The sequence below is a fragment of the Rhipicephalus sanguineus genome, chromosome 1, assembly GCF_013339695.2.
Source record: "Rhipicephalus sanguineus isolate Rsan-2018 chromosome 1, BIME_Rsan_1.4, whole genome shotgun sequence".
NCBI lineage: Eukaryota > Metazoa > Arthropoda > Arachnida > Ixodida > Ixodidae > Rhipicephalus > Rhipicephalus sanguineus.
In genome coordinates, this window is record NC_051176.1 from 313,174,394 (window position 1) to 313,189,448 (window position 15,055).

The 15,055-nt window shown below is 47.3% G+C and overlaps 1 protein-coding gene and 1 long non-coding RNA gene across 2 annotated transcripts in view; both read right to left on the reverse strand.

The window, feature by feature from the left end:
* Positions 1-15,055, reverse strand: part of LOC125756919 (uncharacterized) — a 496,701-nt gene that overhangs the window by 324,732 nt on the left and 156,914 nt on the right. The gene's annotated exons all lie outside the window — the stretch shown is intronic.
* LOC119383530 (atrial natriuretic peptide-converting enzyme) overlaps positions 1-15,055 on the reverse strand; it is a 283,080-nt gene that overhangs the window by 138,490 nt on the left and 129,535 nt on the right. The window contains exon 7 of the mRNA XM_049411982.1: positions 12,455-12,651. Within this exon, the coding sequence (XP_049267939.1) occupies positions 12,455-12,651 (197 nt within the window). The remainder of the gene's footprint in view (positions 1-12,454; positions 12,652-15,055) is intronic.

The following is a 15,055-nucleotide window of genomic DNA, read 5'->3' on the forward strand; positions in this document are numbered from 1 at the left end:
CTGGCTGCGCCACTGCGCCAAACGTCGGTCTTTCGGGGGCGTAGCATTGGCCCGCAGGCGGACGGGATGGCGCCGGAGGTGGAGGCGGTATCTGGCGATGGAACTGCGACGGCGCGAGGCCTTGGCGATTGCGCGGATTGGCGACAGCACGGCGTGCAGCGGCGGCGGCATAGCTCATGGCTTCTGGCTCAAGTTTGGGGGTGCAGAAACTCCTAGCGAATGCTGCAGTTCCTCGCTAACGATGTCGGCTATTGAATGCACCTAAGGTTGCGACCCCGGAAACATCTTTTGCAGTTCTTCACGCACGACCAACTTGATCGCCTCACGCAGGTAGTTGGTGCCCGGCGCATGTGCTTCCCCGTAGTTCGTCGTCGGCATGCGGCGGTTGTATCGCCTGGTGCGCACTTCTGGGGCCTTTTCGATCGTTGGGGCCTCCTTGACGAATTACGTGACTGTCATGGGCGGGTTGCGTACAAGTCCGGCAAAGAGCTCTTGCTTCACTCCGCACATCAGGAAACGAATCCTTTTTTCCTCGGATAATGCGGGGTCAGCGTGCCGGAACGATCGGGTCATTTCTTCAGTGTACATCGGGGTTGCCAGGTTTGGCTATCTTGCGCCAATTTGGTTTCCTTTTTAGGCCGCTGTCGGCAAAAAAAAGTTTTGGCTACTTGGCTACACTTTGGCTTGTTTGTTGTTGCCTCGATTTGAACCAAATTCACAATGTATTGCCGCGTCGCAGCCGCTGGCGTTTGAGCATGCGGTGTCAAAACATGGTGACCAAGGAGTGTTTTCACGTCCCAAAATTGATTCTGGCGCTTCTATTACACAAAATAAAAGAACTTTAGATAAGCGGCTTGAACTCGGGGGAAAACTATTGCATGGAGCCTCTTTCGCAGGCCACCTATTGCTGTATGCGAATTTAAACTGTAACCGAAAGCCCTCCGCATCCAGGAAGCTCTACACTCATCGACATTGGAAATTAGATATCTGGTGAACTGCTTGTGGCTTTTTTTAGGATTAGGGATGGACTGTGACTCGAGAGTACTAGTTGCTCGTGTTTCGTCATCACGCGAGAAACGATTGCACAATTGACTAATTCAAGAAATTGAAAAGCGCGAACCACCAAGAAAAAAGGCAAACACAGTTCATTAATGCAAGGTCGGGTAGAGTACAATCGTTGCGATCAATATATGGTACAATCTAGCAAAAAAGAATACATAGAATAAATGAAAATCTGGAATCAGACAATACATATAATACACAGAATAAAAATACGGCAGATCCCACGCACTGTGGGAATCGATGTAATGCGAAGCAGCCGGCAAACAGCTGCTACAACGGCCTTGTTTGTTTTTGAGGCAAATAAAGTCATTCATGCCATGGAATCTAGTTCACTATATATCGTATGTTTGCCATGCATGCATGCATGTCCAATCCGTATACACGATGCTAACGAAACGTCTATTCCGGAATATACGATGCATGACCGGTCATGTATGTTAATCACGCACTCGTGTCATGTCATACCAATTTTGGTGTATATATCCAGTTAACAAAACGGCCGGAAGCGCACTATAAGCCTGGCATGTAAATCATGTCATACATGACTTGCATGTCATTATTTTCATTTTATCACCTCTTATTTACGATCGTCATGCTGTCGTGTCGCGCAATACCTATTTTGGTGTATATCACGCGAGCGAAACGGCCGCGATTGGACAATGAGCGTGGCATGTAAATCATGCCGTAAATTATATGCATATCATGATTTTCAAGTTACCACCACTGTTTTACGTTCATCATAAAGTATCGTCGCACAAAACCAATTTTTGATGCATGTCAAGCAACCCAAATGGCCGCGAGGGCACCACGAGCGTGGCATGTAAATCATGTCGCACATGACTTGCATGTCATGATTTTCCAGTTACCACCACTGATTGACGCTCATCACACAGTATCGTCGCACAATACCAATTTTGGTGTATATCAAGCGAGCCAAATGGCCGCGAGGTCACCATGGGCGTGGCATGTAAATCATGTCGTACATGACATGCATGACATGAATTTCATGTTACCATGTGTCAGTTATGTTTGTCACACAGAAATGTCTCGTCTTACTAGTTTTGGTATGTATTCATTCATTCAAACGGCCGCGAGCGGCCCGAGATCATGTAATGTAAATCATGCTGTACATGACACGCGTGTCATCATTTAAACTTTGGGACCTGTCATTATGTTTGTCATACACTCTTGTCACGCCACACCAATTTTGGTATATATCAATTTAACGAGACGGCCGCAAGAGCCCCAAGACCGGGGCATGTAAATCATGCTGTTCATGACATGCATGTCATGATTCTCATGTTATGACCTGTCATTTATGTTCGTAATACGGTCATGTTGTGTCGTACCAATTTTGGTATACATCCCATTCACGAAACGGTGAGGAGAACACAAAGTCGTAGGCAGCTAGATAGATAGATAGATAGATAGATAGATAGATAGATAGATAGATAGATAGATAGATAGATAGATAGATAGATAGATAGATAGATAGATAGATAGATAGATAGATAGATAGATAGATAGATAGATAGATAGATAGATAGATAGATAGATAGATAGATAGATAGATAGATAGATAGATACGATCAAAGTCGCAGAAGTTCGCTAAGAAATGTTTCGCATTTAAAACACATGTGTTAGGATAGAGCGTCACTAGCAACAAACTTCATTCTTCAAAGACCATCGCAATATATACACCGAGCCGCATATGCGCAGGAACATACCACGCTTCACATCACAACAATCGGCCACTCTCGATAGAAGTGCTAGTCCAAAAAACTTTCAAGAAGTTCAAACTACGCTGACTGCCACACATCAACGTGTAGCTAATGCACATATCTCTTTTTTTTCTTCCTATGTAGTATGCTTCTAGCATTTCTCGTTCATGCACACCTCCTTGCTTCTACCAAGAATGGTGATAGTGGCAAAACTTGTCTCACACCTACACGCGCTGCAGTGCACATGCACATGTGACGAAAGGTTATTCTTGATCGAAAGATCATGCTCCCTAGCTCGATAGTTAACAAATCAATGTAAACCATTCCACAGGAGAGCGGTATTTCGTAGACCACTCCCAACGTTCGCGTGCCCCTACTGTGCAACTTGTTTTTACCATGTTTTTGACAAATGGTTAGCTCAGGATCTTGATGATGCAAAGGTGCGCAGGGTGTACAGGTGTGTGGGTGATTTTTTGGTAGTTTTAAATGCTAAACCATGCTTGACACCCACCAACTTGGCCGATGAAATCTTAAAGAAATGCTGACAAAAAGCGGCTGTCCTTCACGCATGAGCTACCTAGTGACGACAAAATTCAGTTTTTATATTTTAGCGCCACTCTGTCAGAAGAGCATATCGGCCTACTAGCCTCCTTCGTGCAAAGAGCTGATGCCCTACGATGCTGCCCCATCTAAAGTAGATAAGAGAGATATTGCTTTGACGTGTTTGGAAGGTGCTTTAGCTAGATCTTGCCCTCACAGAATGCAAGAGTTTTGGTAACCAGGTCAGCCGGCTATATTCAGCTGGATATCCTTTGTTGGTCATTGCGGCAGCGGCTGAATCTCTCCTTCAAAAATTTATAGGGAAAAAGAACGAACGTCAGCAGTTCTAAAAAGGACCAGTAGTTGTCCCGTAAGGTTGCACACAACCTTTAAATAGGTGGCTCATAGCTACAAAGTACCTGCGGTGTTTTCTGAGCAGCTGTCGGGCCTGTGCCCACAGATTTCAAGAGGACCCATGCTTGCCTTGTGTGGTAAGAAGCATGTGAGGCCCTACGTCACCTGTGCCTTGGGCGTGGTCTACGAAATTCTGCTCTCCTGTGGAAGGGTTTACGTCGGCCAGACCGGTCGATGTGGTAACGATCGAGCGAATGAGCATGATCTGTCGATCAAGAATAATCTTTTGGCACATTTCCCTGTGCACTGAAGCGCGTGTAGATGTGAAGCAGCGTTTGTGAATATCCACTCATTATGTTACGGCGCGAGCACGAAGAAAAAAGCTGAGGCACATATACGACAGGACACAGCGCTGTCTATGAACTGAAAATTTTAGGGGCGACGCACTTAGGGTCTCGGCTTGTCGGCGGTGCATCGTTTGCTGTTGCCGCGTGCCTCGTCGTGACGCATTTGCTTGCATGCATCGTCGTGTACTGTCCATTTGCTTCAGTGCAAGAGAGGGCGCCACCGCCTCAGCGCTCGTCGTGTGGCGAGAGAAAGCGAACGACGCGCGTTCGCTATGGAAAGGCTCTTTCTGCGATGAACGCTGAACTACCAGCTCGCAAGGAACGAGAACGCGCCCTGCCTGCGAGAGACAACGCCGACGCAGGCAGCGTCACCTAGCGAGTTCCTTGAAAAAACCAACTGCTCGCGCTGCACAACATTGATCTTGACCTGCAACGTAGTGCCGCTGGGAGATTTCTCTTGTGCGTAGTTGGACAATAAAGATTCGCAGCGTGCACGTTAACTAAAAGCGGACTGCGGGTCTCTATGTCTAATCTTTCTTCTGTCTCTTATTGCCCATTAGCAGTGATTTTGCTGTGGGAAACACCGGCGCACACTGCATGCTTCGCCCCTCCACAGGTTTCATGTTAGTGGAGCTGAAACGCCTTTCCCTACATGCTTCGCCCTTCCCCAATTTTTTTTAAAGAAACTTGTTTATCTAGGGTGGGCCTTGTCGCGCTGTAACATAATGAACCAGTCAGCGCCAACTAGTACAGTTCACTGTGCTCTTATGTCACCATCCCTGATAGAAGTAAGGAGGTGCTTGAACGAGAAATGCGAGAAGCATCCTACATAAGAAGAAAAAGAAATATCTGTAACGTGCTGCGATCAGCTGAGTTTGAACTTTTTGAAACTTTTTTCAACTAGCACTTGCGTTGAGAGTGGCTGATTGTTATGATGTGACGCGTGGCATGTTGCAGATGTGTGGCTCGGTGTGTATGTTGCGATGGTCTTTCAAGAATAAAGTTAGTTGCGAGTGACGCTCTTTTCTATCACCTGTTTTTTCTTGAAGGAAAGAAGATGGCTTTAAGGGCTCGTTTTTCTTTGTTAGACACAGTATTAACGACAACCAACAGACAATAATGCTAAGGAAAGTATAGGAGATGTTATTTGTAATAAGTGGAATACAAATGTTAAGAAAGTGAAGTGGACGAAAAGATAACTTGCCGCGGGCAGGGACCGAATCTGCGACCTTAGAATAAAGCGTCCGAAACTGCAATTTACGAGGTGCCAGCTCGTAAAAAGATCACGTGCTACGTGACCCCAAAAAGGCCGAAAAAGAGTGTTCCACACTCGCCGCCATGGCTGCGATCGGCGCTGACTAGCACTTCTAGATTTAAATGCACATATATAACCCACAAAGTGGACGAGGGATGACCGCCGCAGTAGCTCAGTGGTAGAGCATCGGACCCGTTATTCGAAGGTCGCAGGTTCGACCCCTGCCAGTGGCAAGTTATCTTTTCGTCTACTTTACTTTCTTCACATTTATATTCCACTGAATGCAAATAACATCTTCTATGCTTTCCTCAGCATTATTGTCTGTTAGTTCTCGTTAATACTGTTTTTTCTTGGTGGTTTGCGTCTTTTAATTTCTTGAAGCCTGCACCAACTAGCCCAACAACAAGTTTTACTGAAGTGACTACGCTGCAATGCTTCAATAAAATCAACAGTGATTTTGAGCACACTCATGCAGTGCTTATTGTTATGGTAGCTGGTACTTCTAGCGCTATGAAGTAAAGTTTCGCAAGACGCATGAAGACTGTCATTTCTGCATTAGCACAAAAAACTTTAGCCTGCATGAAATGATTGCTGAAGTTAATAACTTATGCTTTAAAGGGGCCCTGCAACACCTTTCTTAGTTATATTGGAATAGGCTCTTTATTGACGTATGACTCTTCACGAGTCATATGCCGCAAAAATGTTTCGAATCCGTCAAGTCTAAGTGGTGTTACCAAATTATAGAGATCACGTTCCGCAGCTTCCTCCCTCAACTCAACGCCGCGAGCGCGCGGAAAGCTGCGCGGGGCGTGAAGGGAGGGAGGGTGGAGGCGCGAGGAGGCGCCGAAGAGTTACGTCAGCGCCGGCGGCATTTTTTTCTTCATTTTTTTCTCTCTGGCGTCTCGGCGCAACCACGTGGTCTGTGGCGCCACTTCCGGTCGGCTTGCACGGTCGTCGTCGAGCGGAGCGAACACCGCGGAGCCCATCGCACCATGTATCGCGCGTGCTTGAAAACTGCGAGTCGGTTTGGTAATGTTGGGTGTGCACCTCGAATTGCCGTAGTGTTTTCATCGCTCTGCCAACCATGGACGCAAACCTGCGTGCGCGTTTGGAACGAATGACAGCTGAGGTGGGTTTCGACCCACACTCCGATACACCGCCTCGTCGCACTGCTCGCGCTTGAATCGTATTCAACACGGCAAAGCTGCGTGCACCCTTCTCCCAGGGGCGATACTTCGATGCTGTTTGCTCTTCGAGTGCGGGCGCACAGTGCGGGCTGACAACAAAGAACTAAAGACTAGAAGAAAGGATCGTGGGGCATCGGGCCGGCGCGGACCCATCCCCCGGCTGTCTGCAGCTACCGTGAAAATGCGAGTCTGCTTGGTTGCTGTGTCGCGGTTTCTCGGGAACCTGAGACTACGGGGAGGATACGCCGAGGTGCGGCTCGATGACATACTGAACAGACAGCGAACGGGACTCTCGCCATACAGCGAACACAGGTATCCTAAGCTAGCCGGCGCCAGCATTGTTATCGGAGAAATGCTGCACCGCTGCCTCGGTCGGTCGTGAGAACGTGCCGACAATGCAGTTTCCAGCTGACGAGGCAACACTCGAACGGCTGCCACTCTCGACGGCAACCGGCGATGGTCAAAAGCACAGAAATATTCACGATTTCGGCACTGCGCATGGTGAAGAAAACGCAACCACGCAACTACGAGCAGACGAGCTGTCGGTGAGACCGGAAGTGCTAATAATAATGTTTGTTCGGTGTTTTAACGCCATAACACAATATAACCATACATATTATCTACTTACTGAACTCAAAATTAACAACGAAGGTATTAATGAGGGTGGTATCGTGATTATAACATCAGCCAATGGTGGAACTGCCGACAGTCGCGTCATATATTGCGGGCTAATACATCACTTGTCGAGAGAAGAGCGAGCGAATTTCAGCCGACTTTGAGAATTTATTGTAAATTCCAGGCCGCTCGCTTCGCTATAATTGGCTCGCGTGTTCTCGGGAGCCTCGACTACCGATTGGCAGCGCTTTTTGACCCTGCTCAAAAAGTGTTGCAGGGCCCTTTTAATCTCGGAAATTGATCTTGAAGCGTTTTTTTCTGTACTGATTTATATTTACACCAAAATGCTATTCAATTTACTCATTTGAATAACAACGTGCCAGTTGTTTTCGCACACGTATGGCAACTCTTGCCTACTACTTTCTGCCCTTGGCTCAATTTGGCTACTTCTTGGCTTGTGTTTCTAATTTATTTGCTATTAAATGCGAAGCATTTCTTAGCGAACCTCTGGCACTTTGAGCGTTTCTATCTGCGTATCTATCTATCTAGCCGCCTACGTCTGGGTGCTCTCATGATCGCCTCCTTAACTTGGTGAAGACCAAAATTTGCACGGGAGGGTAAGAGGATTTGACGATTATGATTGCCGGGTCATGACATGAATAACTTTAAAATCCTGTCGCGTACGTCGTCAAACCCTTTCCACTAGACACGTGTGGCACATACCCGTTTACCACGGGCCGCGGTGTACGGGTATGCGCCACAGGTGATTGGCAGTTTATATCTACCCAGGAACGGCGAGAACGGACATCGGTAACTTAAATACTAGAGCGTTAAGGAAAACCAACAATGGCAGCGTTGACTCAACGAATGGAATGAATGAAAATTAGGATCCCTGCAGGAATCGAACCCAAGCATTCTGCGTGGCAATCAGGTATTCTACCACTGAGCCATGCCAGGTCTATAAACTGGTTTGGAAAAATAGCCTACGCAGGCGTAATATCGGTGCAACGTCAATTGTGGTTGTGGTGCTTGCTATCTAATTTTACAAGAAAGCAATAAACACTACACGATACTCCTAGGATGTGTACTCCTACGATACAGGCATCATATAAGATTAACGTCTTTAGTTCCAGTCCTGGCTCCGCTTTTATAGCAGTCTAATAAACATTACGTTTGTATTCATATGATTCGGCAAGCTATATTGAAGCATTGCTTGACCCCGGAGGAATACATTAACGAAAGTTACATATGATATCCACATCACCGCACCGTAAATTGCACGTAGTCCGCAAGAACGACGCAGTGTCCGCTTCATTTCTTACGAGGCTGGGCGATGGCCTCATGCTGACCGAGGATGATGCCAGATTGATTGACAGCCGCTTTGTATACTAGGCTACGTAGGCCACATACGCCCAGGTAGTCTACGAATACGACAAACACCATCCACTGATGTTGGTGCACGTAGCAATATCCAGGCCTGCCAGCCTCGACGGCCAATACCTCACCAACGCGAAGGGTGGCTTCAGGTTCCTACTTGTCGCCGGCGCTGTCGACAGCCGGTTTGTCGACGAAATGACCGAGGCATGAGGATGTAGATGCGGTCACTGACCAAGTCAAGGTGAAAAACACAGAGACGTTTCGGGACCCACACGGGTTCCTTGTTCACACTAAGCAGGCAAGAGCCGTGTGTCGTTTTTTTATGCTAAAATGTGACGTAATGAACGGGTGTAGGTGTAGGAACCGAGGCATCCAAGAATTCCAACAGCTCTGCTATACCACATACTTCACTACACATCGACCCCTCGTCACCACGATCACGACCGGATCCTATAACAAGTCATGACCAGCTGCTGGTGCTCACTGATCACGGTGATGATGCCCTTGTTCAAGAACTGTCAAGAACTTCTTCCACACATGCACACAAATTCGTGAAACGTGCGTGCGTTCTCGGGACACATATGCGGCTCTTCAACATATATATATATATATATGTGTGTGCGTATAAAATTTAAACATATCTTTACAGCCATTTTGTAGCTTGTCGCTCAGTAAAAAAAAGTTACGCCACAGTCACCTACCCGCCGCATGCTTCGCATAACATCGACTCCCACGGTACGTGGGATCTGCCGAATTTGTTCTGCCGTTTCGACCTGGCGACCCCTGTGTACATCTCAGTGTTTTCGTTCGGGAGCTCTACATGGGTCTCCAATAGGGTTTCGGCTCTTTTTCTTGCGGACGACGCTCGTGAAGCTGTCCAGATGTACGGCGCGAAAAAGGTCCCAGGTCATCAGTGTGGCCTCTCAGTTCTCGAACCGTGTCCGAGCGACGTCTTCTATGGCGAAATAGGCATGCCGTAGTTTGTCTCCACTGGTCCAATTGTTCAAACCGGCCACCCGGTCCTACCCTTCAAGCCAGCTCCCCGGATCTTCTAGCGATGACCCGCGTAAGGTTGTTGGCTTCCTGGGTTGCCTGGCGGATTGCTGGCGTTGTCAGGAAGTGGCCCGTACTCTGGCTGTAGTCCTTGCTGCCTGCGGCTAGTTCAACGATCCGCGATGTGTTTAGTCTCTTCTTCTTAACCACTTGGACTTGGAGCTAGGACTAGGCCCGGAACACAAACGAAACAGCACTACCACCGGATGCAACGTGGCCGTAGCGGTGAAGAAGGCTCCAGCAGCACTCGCTGTTACGTAGCTCTCTATTTGGTCGAACTTGTGCCCGGAAAATGAAAGGCAAAAGTACAAGCAATTCAAGCTGTACAATGATAGCGGCGAGAACAGCGTCGGCCGTCGTGTTATCTGCCAAGCGGTTAAGCGCGTCGGCTTTTTAGACATGTCCTATTCCCGCGTTATCGCTGGCGGCCACGTAGGCGCTCGAATAAACTACACTATTCCCTTCCTGCGCGCGATCTTAACAGTATGATCTCAAACAATAGCGAAGCTTCTCAGACATTGCGGCGCGGTATGCGCCGAGCGTTCCTAACAGTCTTTGCGGGTAACATACGGATACATCAAAATAAAACACGCGTGGCAAGGTAATTATATAGGGGGAGGGGGGACTCAAAGCCTGGAACCTCCCCACCCCACCCCATTGTCTAGGCCAGCGCGCCGCCGCCGAGTTCAGAAAAGATTCTTGATATTTCTTGCATTCCCCGTTTGCTCACAGATGACAACACATAACAAGCACTAATTTTCCGACATTTCCTTTCTAATTGAGAAGCACGGAAATGGCACCACGCTCACTAGATATTTTCTTCTTGACACTCACTTGAATCTGCCGTCTACTTGCAACCTTGGAGCGGCATCTGAGTCAATCATTGAACTGCGTCTTCGGGAGCACGTGCACTACACTGAAATTGAGATCGCACTTTACTGTACTCACTCTGACAAGCTGGTTGCAGCAGGGTGGAAGCTACGAGGTGTACAAAAAAGCTACGAGGTACAAAAACAACTACGTTTCCTGCTTGCGCAGGAAACATAGTTGTGTTTGTAATTACATTATAATTATGCTACGTCACACCAATAGGTGATACGCTAATCACGATTCGCACGTGGGTCATAAGCATTTGATTATTGTATCAGCAACTGCCGATAATTCTGATAATGAACCGACATGGCAGCGCCCATGCAGACGCGATCGCCCGCTTGGGTCCGAACTCGCGATTGCTGCTTGCCCACTGTCCAGAAAACAATGAATAAACGGTGAAATCGGCTATCGCTTTCTGTCATCTCACGCAGAGGACCAAGTACCAGGTACGTTTCGTCCTTATTATTGAAATTAACTGTTTGTTAGCCCCGCCTACTTAGCCTTGTACCCGAGAATTTGAAACTGTAGCTTGGAAACAGTACAAAATAGACACGACTACATTGCTGTCAGGACACAATTATAACGCCAACACCAGCGTATGTTTAGAACTTACCGACCACACCGCTCACGATGGTCACTTCATAATTTCGAGGCGCAAGGAACCAGCGTCGACGTGTGCTGCCATGTTGTTGCTTCTTCTCCGACGCCGCCGTTGCTGTCTAACGCCAAGAGCGTTGGTTGAGTGTGCTCGCCTGACTGGCCCAGCGCACGTTGTTTTTTTCTTTTGTGTTTGTTTCTGCTGCTCTGCTGTTTCAGCCCAATGCTAAGAGCGTTGATTGCTGCCGTGGGCTCGCTATACACGCCAAACGCGCGAGCACGGACGCTATGGGGCTGCGAGCAGACGATGCGGCGCGAATGAATACATCGTGAGGAGTGCTGGATCTTCCTATTGGCTAAGAAGCCCCAAAGCTTCCACAGTGCTGAACCAGCTCATGACGTGGAGTACAGGACTACATTTAACGCACAAAACATTGCAAATACGAAATGGTCGCTTGGTTGTCGCTCTCATTGCTATAGCAACGAAAAAAATATAAAAGCATTCATGCTGATAACTATTATATAGATCGAATACAGAAGGGTGAAAATTGTCATTTACAAGGCCCGCTCATTCAAAAGGAAATGATTGAAAAGCAAATTCTGATAAAAGAAATAAAAGAAATAATCCGCAACAGTCAGCAGGCAATAGGTACTATTGAAGTCCACCATATCTGCCTATAACTACCAAATAGAACACGACGCGGCTGTCGCTAAAGCTTGAAAGAATGTGATAACTTGATAACTACAATGAACCTTTGTGGTTCAGCAATGATGCAAGCATACTTGGTTGGCGGTCCATGTGCGTTGTCCAAAGGGTTCTCCTTCAGCGGGAACCCGTCGATTGCGAAAGAAAACAAGCTCCGAAGACAAAGCGACCATCACAAGTGCCTTCCCTGGGGTAAAGGTTCTTGGCATCAGGGATGAAAAACCTGCCTCACATTGAACAATGAGCGGGACAGACTCGGCGTACCCCTGAGAGCGGGGGCCGCCCCAGCCTCCTGCCCCTCCTGTGCGCACGCTTATGTCTACAGCCACAAACCACTGAACAATGCGTCAAGTCGATGTGACAGCCCGCAGCATAAAACTGCTACGAGGCAGCTCATGTGTAACTCAGTGGTCGTGCATTATTGTGCTCTGAAGCTGCTGCTTGAATGTGGCAATGCCATGGAAATGCCGGTGCCACCAGTGACACAGGCGGCGATGTCCCCGTGCATGCACGTGAACCGACAGCCAACTTGTACTTGCCGCGGCACGTCCTATGGACGAAGAATAAAAGAGCGCTTAAAATGAAGACAGCGCCGTGTCTTCATCTACAGTGCCAGCCCAATCAAGCGCACTCCACCAATAGGCGGGGGAAGTTCTCTATTGTTCACATATATTGAAGCGCATTGCCTGTCTGAGAAGGTGATACGAAACATTGGAAATAATAGAATAACCACGCCAACCACGTTGTCCTTGGGCGTGTTGACTCACCCGAGCCGTGAAGTGCCCGACAGCATTCGGATAAGCCGTGCTGTTGTAATCCAAGCTGGCCCGGCAGTGGTCTATGGCGAGAGGCTCGCAGCGCGCAGCGGTAGAGGGATGTTCCGTTGTGCTCAGGCCCGCCAGGTATCCCGGGTAGCGGCGTCGTGGAGACCATGACTCTGGCAGCGGAGATGAATCCCGGACCTCTGCATTTTACAAATAGTTCACCATTTGTGCACTTTAATACAAGTGTAGCGTAGTGTTCCCATGACAGTTCATGCCGCAAAGAAAAAAAAGTATTGCCGATCTTTAGGATTAGTGTCAGATAGCGCTCCGTTTCTGTAAATTCAGATAAGGCTGAGGGCCCAAAAAACCTTGTTTATTAAAGGACTAAGTAGTAGACGTGTACGAGGTGGCCACTAGTTTATTTCGTGGAGACTGTGATGCCTTGATGTGCAATAGACGCTAGCTGCACCCTCCAAAAAAAAAGAAAAAAAGTCTTTCCGAAGTATAAATAACCTAAGAAATTTGAAAAAAACGGCAGGAAGTGGAAGATAGAAGCTTGCAATGAAAAAATCCGTAAACAGGGGCTGGGTGCGCTAGCCGACGAGGCTCCGTAGCGACGACGGTGACTACGTTCACCACTTAAGCAACCTAAAGGAAAGATTAGTTAAAAGATATTACCCGCAAGATGCTCTAAACAAGGCCTACAACGAAGCACGTCAACTAGATAGAAAATCATCACTAGCTCAAAAGGCCCCCGTAGCACAGCCCAACCAGCCACCAGCATTTATAACCAAATACTCAAATGCGCTACTAAACATAAATAATATCCTCCGTAAGTAGTACCCAACACTCGCAAGCAACGAGCGCCTTAGAAAAGCGTTTCCCGGAGTACCAAAGGCCGTGTATCGCCGCAACAGGAACTTTAAGGACATGTTAGTGGATGCAAAAGTAAACACTAATTCTACTGCCCAAAAAACACCTTGTTCTCGACCAAAATGTACGACTTGTAAACACCTTCAAGGTGACGTTATAGTTACAAGCACCGGAAGTGCTTACGTCCATCTAGTTTTACCTATACTACTTCGAACGTTATCTACATGATCGAATGCTCATATCGTCAAGAACGGTACATTGGCGAAACGGGGCAGCTTGTTATTGTTTGATGAAACGGGCATCGCGCGGACACGGCGAAGAAGTTACCCAAAGCAGTGGCACAAAATTTTAAGTTAGCCGGTCACAACTTCGACGATCTCAAACTTTACATACTTCAGTCAAACTTCCGGTCCCCAAGAGACAGAAAATACATAAAATCATGCCTTATTCACACGTTCTATACTCTCCAGCCAGCAGGTATTAAGGTTTCTAAGGGGACTCTAGAATCTATTCGGTATGGTATACACAACGAAAACCAATTAGAGTTAAGCCCTTCTTCTAGGAATTTCGAACCTACTATTGTTAAAGCGCCACATGCTTCCACTGACAATCATTCAGCGAAACGTACAACCTCCGCTCCTCCCCTCTCCCCCTCCCCCGTTTTTTGTTCATTTGCTTTCTTTTTTTCCGCCGTCCTTATGACTCAACCATTTCGTCACGGCGGCCTCTTTTCCCACCCCTCCCCGACTCCCACTTTGGCAGTTGCCCTCCCCTTCTCCCTTGTGGTGGGGAGGGCACGAAGCATATACGCACGATAGCTAAGGAAATCAGTTCCAGCCTTGAAAAGAGAAGTCCACTTGTCGAAACGTCGGCTCGAGCACCCGCCCCCTGTTTACGGATTTTTTCGTTCTAAGAAACTTGAAAAAGACCAGGGTGGAAACTCTGATGTAAAGGAAAAACAAACTCAGTATTTGTACAATTGTTCTGATTGAATAGGTAAATTAAAATATACGCGAACTGATACATACCTGACCGAACTACAGTAGTTCAAAGACAGACATAATTGTTTGATGACTTACACGTCGATCGCAGCGAAGCGAACTTCAAATGTACACATTTGCACTCCTAAATGCCACAAAAAGCAATTAACTGTTCCCGAAATCGTGCCACTCTGACAATCGGTAGGTGTCTCTGGTTCTTGTAAATGACAGTAAGTTCAATGCGAAAAAAGGTCCTTTAAAGGAAATCCGGTGCAGTTCACAACTTACCGCAATGAACCTCTCACTGAAGCTTTGGCAAGACGTGAAACTTCGTCGCCGGCTAATTGCTGTAAGTTTACATTCTATGGCATCCAAGCACGTACGAGAGTTAGTTCAACTAAGTGTAATGAAGGCAGTGGACACGGGGCTCGAGCAGTGGACATGGAGTAGCAGACACGGGGCTCCAGCAAGAGGGAAGAGGAAGACGACGTGCTGTGATAGCTGGTGTCTGATCTGAATGTTTCAAAAACTATTATTGCACTATTTCATTGATGCGTACGTTGTTTTTGTATATTTATTACTATTTATTAGCATCAGCATTCAATACTCAAAATACTGTAATATTTTTTTTTTCATAAGATGACTTCCTGGCCAATCCCCCAGAGTGGGTATGATCCATGCAATAGAGGATACTACTACTACTACTGCTGGCCTGCTTCATGTTAGCCCTTGGGCAAAGTAAACCGCTGCT